Consider the following 8946-nt stretch of genomic DNA (forward strand, 5'->3'; position numbering starts at 1 on the left):
CAAGTTGCACTGGGAGTGCTCTGAACTTCGCGCTTGCGAGACATTCCCGCACGGCGGACCAGTCACGGGTGGAAATAACCCGTGGGGCAGAGAAGGCTTCCCTTTTCGTGCTGCAAATCTTCTGTACGACGATATGAAATACAAAGAGCTTTGTATCTACAGGGATCAGGAGTGCTCACCCGAAGTCGCTCGGATCCGAGAAGTATACAGGAAATGGCTGTGCGTTGTGGAGTACTTCTCGAAATGCCAGCTCACATATGAAGAAGATCGTTTTCCTGCGCTCATGGGACTTGCGAAATATTGGCAAGTCAGTACCAAGGATGAATATGTGGCTGGAATATGGGTACGCGACCTTTTATACGGTCTTCTGTGGTACCAGAAGAACCCGACTCACAAAAAACCTCAACCAAAGGACTATCGTGGTAAGTACATCCAAGCATCTAGAGGACTTACCCACGTCTGATCTTCATCCAGCCCCTTCTTGGTCATGGGCATCTGTAAATGCCGCAGTATGGTTCCCACTCATTCACGTGGGCGGCATCGCGTGGGGAGTGCAGGAGGATCTCTGGGCAGCGAGGGTTGTAGAAGTGGTCGCGCATTCGACCGGCACAGATCCAATGGGTAGACTGTCGGGTGCCAAACTCCGCGTCACGGCACCCATACGACGACTAAAGCAACCCTTGGACCTCTCCAAAAACACCGAAAAGCCATTGCATTTCCATTACCTGGATGGATGCGCATACAGAAACGGATATTCCGCCGATCGAACAGTGTTGCTTCTACTCACATATAGAGTTAAGCCTCTCTATGGAACTCATGAGATCTTAAGATTGACGGGTCTAATCCTTGAACGCGTTGCCGGTAAGAGGGTCTTCAAGCGAATTGGGATGTTTGAACACGGATGGTTTCAGCACCGTCTCTCAAACGGCGAGTGGCCTCTCTTCATCGACTGGGATCCGCTTCGCGAGAAGAAGACCACGTTGACCATCATATGAGTGGTAATACTTCGTTCGCAGAAAATAACATGTACTTAACTCTACGCTATTCGCGCCGCCATGTCCCAATGATAAGCAAACAATATCACACGTCCCGGCTTTCCAAAAACAGCAAGTTCAAGTCCACGCATATAAAGACTCATATAACAACCACAACATCTTACCTTATACAGGTCTGCAGACTATATTGACCTAAGAATATGCAAATTAGATGACTTCACGTTGATGTAGGCTTTAGGGTATCCAGTCTTTTACTATATTGACGTGATCACACTCACAAGCCTTCGACGCAATTCCACCCTCAACTCTCTAAGCGTATGCCAACAGTCGGCATGATATCATTATTCACTCGTAATTGGCGGCCCATGAGCAATCGAAATCACGATCGCAACCACTTCCCATCCACCCACGCCAACCCCTCCTTGAGCCACGCCTCCTCATCCTCCTTGATCGCAATGTCAAAGCCGTGATCCTGTCCAGATCTAACCTCCAGCCTAACCTCAACGCCATCACCCAATTTCTTGCACTTCTGCACAAACTTCTTGCTATCCTCCACACTAACCGCCCCATCCGCGTCACCATGGACAATCCACGTCGGCGGCAACCATTCCTTCTCCTCCACCAGCCCAATCGGCCACATCTTCTCGTCCGACCCGAAGTACGTGAGATAATGTCCGTAAGCTGCTAAAGCATAGCTCAATCCCATCCTTTCCGGCTGGATACCCGAAGTGACGATAGTGCCCGGTTTGACGGCCGCGAGATGCTTGGCGATAAGAGATTCAGGCGGAGAAGGCTGACCAAAGAACTCATCGACCTTTTCGATGCGCAGATAGTTAGTCATGGGATACTGCGCGAAAACGGCTTTGATGCTGTCTTTAGGCTGTGTGAGAGCGGACATCAAGGCCATGTAGCCGCCTGCTGAATCGCCCGTTACCAGAGTCTTTCCGTAATCCAGACTAATACCACTATCCTTGATCGCAGCCTGGGATTTGAGGAACTCATCGACAGCGCCTGCGTTGAACCATTTCCAGAAGTCGCTTAGGTCTTCGAGAATGTCGGCGCCGTTGTGTTCGGGGATGAGGCGGTAGTTGGGCAGCACGACGATGGCGTTGGTGCGGTGGATCCAGGGGACGAAGAAGGCGCCTATCCAGTCGGCGTAGAGGCAGTCTCCTGCAACCTGTGATGTGATGTTAGGCCTTTGTCGTCATTCTTACTCACATCTAGCGAAATGGGTACGACGAAGAGTGGGATTCAACATACCAGACCACCGCCGTGGAATTTGACCATGACTGGACATTTGCCTGGCTTCACGTCTTTTGGCACCAAGATGCCGACCTCGATATCATGGTAGTCAACCTGCTTGTACGACGTCTTGAAAACATTGAAACTGTCGAATCGGTTGTCCGGCGTAGTATCGTCGAGAGGCGCCATCTTGCTCTGTCTTGTTTTTGGCTCTTCTTGTAGAAAGAACAGTAGGTGAGCTTCTTGAGCTACGATTGCACGCGAAGTAGGACTTGTGGCAAAGTATGAGTAGCTTCAAGAACCGGAACTATGGATAGCGGAGGTAAACAAGCTTTATAGCGTCTTCTGAGTAGGTACCTGGATCTAGGCCACAAGGCGGTCTATATGCGGAAGCCAGGAGCGCTCTTCTGTGACCATCGCGCGTTTGTACTTGGCTGTTGCGGGCGGTGTTCCTGCGGGGTAATCTACATGCAGTTACGCCGGCTACGCCTTACAGATAACAGGAGCGTTTGTCCGCAATCCATACTATGGCTTCTACGGCTTCTACGGATTCTAGAGTTATGGTACAGTCCATGAAATCGGCCCTTTGATCGACGCTGTGTAAGGGTAAGTGCGTCACGTAATTTTGGGTAGATAGCAGAACTGTCTTGGAGTAGCATTAGAACTTTGAGGGTCTCTCTTTCGAAAGCATGGTATCAACCCTTCATGTATGATCCGGGGCGCATGGCGCAATAGCGGACTAGTCGAGATGCGTGCGCAATTTGCAGCCCTGCTGAAGAGATGAAAGGTTGCTCGAAGAAGGCATGATGTAACGCGTCATTGTGCAAGAAGAGGATTCCGCATTGCTACCAAACGCAAGTCTTCCGATACCTAGCCCAAGTCATATGCCCAGTATCTTCGCCGCGTGTCAAGCAACCTCCCTACAAACTCCAGCACCTTGGTACCAAGTATCCATTCTCCTCAGTCATCCCTCTGATATCCAGATACCCCCATGGTGCTACGCGCGCTTCCGTGAGCTGATGGTCGAAAACGTGCGACAGGAAAGTTAGCGCGCGCCTGCCCCAGGGTATGTCATAGGGTACGTGTCGGTAGGTGCGAGCGAAGGTAGGGTGGGTTCGGGAAAGGAGGAAGCTAGAATCCACCACGAAGAGCAAGTACCAAATGCAGTGTGGCACCGCCCTCGAGTTGGTAGTCCTGTGCGGTCTTCTCGTCGTTCCTGGAAAGGTTCATGTTAGCTCGATCTGAAGTAAGATGTGCACTCAGAGACACATGCAGAGATAGCCGAAAGGCGAAGGGGGTAATAGAGCAAGAGGTACATACATCTGCTTTCCTCCGTAGATAAGACGTTGTTGCGCTGGCGGGATGCCCTCCTTCTCCTCGACGCGCTCCTTTATCCTCGAGACCTGTGTACCGTCAGCTTCTCGCCCTATAAATTCGCTTTACATCGCTCTTGAAGCTTGAGGCCATTTGGAGCCGATCTGTTTCAGGTATGCGGCGACAAATTCGGGTAGGCGTACCTTGTAGTCTGCCTCGATATCGAGCTCGATCTCCTTGCCGGTGAGGGTTCGTACTCTGTCCCAGTGTTAGCAATTTGCCTTCCTACTGCTTCTTCTAGCCATATTTCAGACTTGATATGACGTACTTGATCTGCATCTTGTCTATTCTTCTCTTATTCGCGCTTCCGTGGCTTTCTCGGTGTAGCGGATGCAGCTGTGGCAAGCTTCGTGAAGCTGCGTCGGCGGTATGGCGAGCGTTGGCGAGAGCTCGTGAGCTTAGTATGTGGATGTAGGTGTAGGTGGGAGGACGCGACGGCGCAAAGGGTTATAGGCAGCAAAGTGGTTGTGAGTTTGCTTGGGCGGAACCGTCAGGCTGCAGTGACGGCGAACCACGGACCATCAAGGTGGGGTCCAGCCATGCGCCACGAGGCGGGGCAAAGGCTGTGGCTGATTTGTGCTAACCCATCGCAGAAGCATTTCCTTCTCGTCGCTGCAAAACGGCACCTTTACTCCACGAATATATCGCTTGTAGAAGTGATAACTCGAGTCTTTCGTCATTAGCAGATCAGAGATACCTGTCTCACTGCGAGCAATCATCTCCTAGTTGAAATCGGTTGGCTCAGCTCCACCAACAACCGCAGTACTACGGTAACGCATCCGATTCTCTATCGAATTACATGAGAGATGTTGTTCTTCTCACATGCACTCAACTACAGTTTGATCAACTAATGCAATGGTGTAGTACGTCATACCTAGGTACGATGAGTTGAAGGCGCGTTTTCTTTTACCAAGGTATCGAGGTTGCTAGGCAAAGAGCATACCATGATTGAAGCATGGAGCAGTTGAGCGTCTCGGCAAAGCTATAGTATAGGGCCTCAATTCTTGCATTGAAGTGCCGGTCAATGATCAAAAAGCATTTTCATGTTCAATACTTACACATTCAACCCAAGGCACCCGATTGGCAGCAGAACCTCAGTCCTCACACCGCCACTGCCGATATCCCAATTCGCCAACAAAGTTTGCAAAGGACGCTGCTCTTTCCTCAAACAACATCCACTCGCCCTGTGCGAGCAGAAGGAAACAGACAGTTACACAACTTGATCGGCACATCCGAGTATGCATAACCTTACGTGGCCAAAGTGCCTCCACATTCCGACCGATCACCGCAAAGACCAACACATTCGAAATCTCCCAATCAGGCCACTACTGCAAGGCCAAAAGTGAAACACGCAGCGCTGCAAGGCCCTCGTCTCACCGCCCTTGTACTCCTGCATACATAGTCGAGTCTAATAATGAGAAAAGAAAAGAACACGGTGCAGGAGTGATGTATAGTGTGCATGCAAACAGGGTGATATTGATCGGAGTAGGCCTCGCTACTGGATAGGGAAAGACGAAGGCGATCACCCGCCAAGTGCACTAAACACGGGGCAGTGGACATCCGACACCATGTCTAACGGGCGATCTTTTGTATACAAACAACACGCCGATGCAACGGCCTTGCCGCAAGCGCAAGGCTACCTGCTCGCTTGCCATCTAACCCATGCCGTCTAGCTTCCCCCGTTCCCCTCCTCCGCCACCGAAGATACTCCATAATGCAAAATCGCCGTCTCCTAAAAAGTATGTACAGATCTGAGAATAGAAAGAACGATAGTTTGCCGATGGAGCCAACTAACAAGCGATGCCGAATGTAAAGCCGAGTGAGATGCCGAAAGGAATGGCCCATCTAAAAATGGGTAAACAGGGGTATACGTGAACATTCTGATAGCCAACAGAGAAACCCAAAGGTAACATTTCGTGATGATGGTACTGGACAAAGGAAAAAAGATGTGATGTAGTCTGCGAACAGATAGGTCACCGTATACGGCGTGTTTGTAGCGTATCGCAATCCTGCGATCTGGTTGTTGACGCAATATCGAAAGATACCCGGTGGTATGCCTGATACCATAAACGGTCCCAACTCGATAGCGTACCTGCCAAGAGAGACCCGACCAAAATGCCGGTCATTTCTAACACGAGCCCCCAGTGCCCAACTTGGAAGAGAACAAGTCTAAAGAGGATTGCAACAGGAAGCTTACTCCGAAGCGAATATTGAAGAGAACACCGGGTATAATACGAGAAAGTGCGATACAATATTCGGACCAAGCCGTTCGCATGAGGTTATGCAATCCGCTGCGCAAGAATAAGCGTGGAGTCGGCGCTTAACGATGCGTGTTAAGGGCCGTGACCAAGAAAAGAACTCGATGCGAACCAAGTATAGCAACCCAAGTCGAGCTCGCAAAGGTAAGCCGCGCAGGACAGTGACCGACCAGCGAGAATGGGAATAATGCCCGTACTGCAGCCGTTACGAGATGCATCCAGAGTACCAAACGTCGCATGTTTCGCAACGTGCGGGGTTCGCAAGCGCATACTGAGTAACCAAGACGCGGTGGTGGTGGCGGCTGCTGCTGACCAGAGGCGCCAAGATCAAGATAGACGATGCAGCCGGGAGGCGGGGAAGCGGCGTGTGCAGAACAGGCCGCCGTCTGATAGCAGCAACCCTAGCTGCAGTATCCTCTTCGGCCATGCCAACGAAAGGAAAATGTTGAAGTCATGCTAACACTCGACTGGGTGCCGATGCGCCGCGATAAAACGCCAGATATAACCAGCATGTCTTCGATTGCAAAAAAGGAAAAGGCCTAGATATGCAGCCTGTACAGTAGATCGGAGCCTTCCTCAAAGGGGGTCAACGGCAGGATCCGGAAATAACGTCCGTTCTTCGCGATTGCAACAACGTGTTTTGCTGTCATCTCGGGCGAGGCCTGCGTCCTGTGCGAGCAAAGGGAAAAGACTGGGTCGAATGCGTGACGAGTGTATGCAGCCCGCGAACGACATTGCGATGCAATTTCAAGAGATGAGGGAAGAGGGTTCCTTAGGTGGGGTTGCGGGGCCGTGCACTAAGATTTTGAGATGAAGTGGAAAGGCCGGAATGTGAGGTCTGGATGTCTTGATGTTCTGTGTCTCATTTCGCTTGCAACTGCTGCAGATAATCGCAATCGCACCTTCTCTTGCCTTCGTCAGCAAGCGGCGAGATTTCTTGCTTGATGCCCGATTGCCGTGCCGACTTCTTCATACTCGCTTTCGCGTTCGCTCGGGTGAATTGCAAAAGATGTGAGCTTATCGAAGGACCGATAGCGATCGCAATAGCCGCCAATCCGGATTCGTGCATTACGATGCTGCAATCGCGTCCCAATCTAATGGTCACCCGCTTCTCTCTTGGGTGATGACGTATAACCTCGATTCCATTGCTGACTTGTCGCGTGATTTGGCGTTTCAAGTTGAGCAGATGTTGAGGCCGGCGCGTAGTTCTGCTGGCTCTGACCGCGAGCTTCATTCCGCTGAGGCGGTGTTGCATATGCATGGTCCGATTTGGACTGTACCTTGTCGTCTGCGTCCCTTGCTTCTTCTGCTATGTCGCCTTGCCGCACAATTGTCTCGTGCGCAAGCCCCGAGATAGTGCCTCGTCGGCTCAAGGAACCACTGGAGCCTTCCGCCGCTCTCGTGGATGCATCTGATCGGTTTCGAGCGTGTCCCCTTCTTCCAGGTGTCGATGTCGATGACGACGATATGTGCGAGAAGGATGGTGATGTGTATGATCCTGGCGCCGATGTAGGCGGCGGTGGAGGGGGGTGAGGGCCTTGAGCCTTGCGCTTTTTGGGGGAGCTGGTGTATTCTAGGTCAGACGCATGCGACGCAGCACGTTGCCGTGACTGGTGAACAGGCGAAGTTTTGTATTTACCTGATGGCGTAGCTGGCGGGTTCCCACTAGCACTCTTTTCTTGTGAAGCCGAGGATGGAGGTACCCAGTGATGAAAGTATATCGAGGGGGAGGATTGCTCTTGTTGTTGTGTCTGCGTCTGCTGTAATTGCTGCACGCCTGCAGGGGCGGCAGGGGGCTGTTGTACCGTCATCTCGTTCGTAGTCAATCGAGGAAGCTGTGACTGAGGTAATGACCGTGGAGCTGCTGCAGAAGGGCCACCAAGACCAGCTTGTGCAGCTCGTGAGTGCGGTGATGTTTGTCCACCACTGTACGCACTTGCGGAAAGCGGAGGAGGTTGAATTTGCTGCGGCAATGGTTGCCCAGGTAAGACCGATGTCGAAGGTAGTATGGGTTGGGCAGGTTGCTGCTGCCCAGGATACACTGCTGGTTGCTGCTGTCCGATCAATCTCGGGTCTCTTCGAAGGTCCGGGGAAAGTTGTGCCTGTGCCTGTGCTTGTGCCTGAACTTGCGCTTGTTGATGGGCAGCTTGAACCTGAGTCGTATACTGCTGTATCCACTCGGCACTGATGTTGGCGAGGTTCCCTCCGCCAATGCCAGCGAATATAATAGGTACGAGGTGAGGTGGTACTCCTCCCTGCATAGACTCCCGGAGCATGGACTGCTCGACCTTGCGTTGCTCAAGTCGTAAAGTTTCTTGTCTCGTCTTTTCCTCCTCTTGCTTACGTCTTTCTTCTTCAGCTTTGGCCGCCAACCAGTTCTTCATCCCGTCTTCTGCACCTTGCCATTGCGAAGGCGCTGGGGGTAATTGGCCCAATGACGATGACATTGGTGGAGGTCCTCGTGCGGGATCTGGCAGCGTCATCGCCGAAGGAGGAGGAAGTCCTCGATGAGGTGTGCCCATGGTGTGGGAGGAGTTGACTGCCTCTGGAGGTGGAGATAGCCCACGGTGGTGTCTGTTTGAGTAACGAGAAGCCGAAGAGGATGAGAAGGCTGGAGAGTAGGCATGAGGTTTGTATTCGAAATCGGACTTGACCGGGTTAGAGAGTGTGAGCAACATGGAGGTAGGTGGAGCCGATATGGTAGATGTCGTGGGAGCAATTCAACATTGAAATGAGTCGGTGGGTGGCGCCAAAATTCGTAGGTCCGGAAGGCGAAGGAACAGTGTACATACTTATTCACCAGACTACGTTTACCGGGACCACCATCCACAAATGGCCCGGGATAGGATCGTAGCCGTTGCCCTAGGGCCTAGGCTTAATATGTCCCTGGCACAGTAGCCCCGATGTGATTCGCCGTTAAAGCAGGGCGACAAAGACCAAATGGAAGAGTAACAGGCGACGCTGCATGCAACGAAGATCAAGCCCCGTAAAAGCTCGCGTGGGCCGGCGTGGTCGATCAAGTCCAGATTAGAGAGAGGCAAGTGAAAATGGGCAACGGTGGGGAATAGTGCACAAGA

General features: G+C 51.9%; 2 protein-coding genes across 2 annotated transcripts; both read right to left on the reverse strand.

Moving 5' to 3' along the window:
- Positions 1-1374: 1374 nt before the first annotated feature.
- On the reverse strand, positions 1375-2426 carry J4E86_000275 (uncharacterized protein; the record flags this gene model as incomplete). Its single annotated transcript, XM_051440850.1, has 2 exons — positions 1375-2172; positions 2256-2426. 2 exons carry the CDS (start codon positions 2424-2426, stop codon positions 1375-1377), a joined length of 969 nt encoding a protein of 322 aa, XP_051307021.1.
- A 4537-nt stretch (positions 2427-6963) lies between these two features.
- On the reverse strand, positions 6964-8547 carry J4E86_000276 (uncharacterized protein; the record flags this gene model as incomplete). The annotated part of the gene is made up of 1 exon (XM_051440851.1): positions 6964-8547. The coding sequence occupies one exon, from the start codon at positions 8545-8547 to the stop codon at positions 6964-6966; it is 1584 nt and encodes a 527-aa protein (XP_051307022.1).
- Positions 8548-8946: the final 399 nt, after the last annotated feature.

This window comes from Alternaria arbusti, assembly GCF_024043155.1.
Source record: "Alternaria arbusti strain BMP 1465 chromosome Unknown scaffold_1, whole genome shotgun sequence".
NCBI lineage: Eukaryota > Fungi > Ascomycota > Dothideomycetes > Pleosporales > Pleosporaceae > Alternaria > Alternaria arbusti.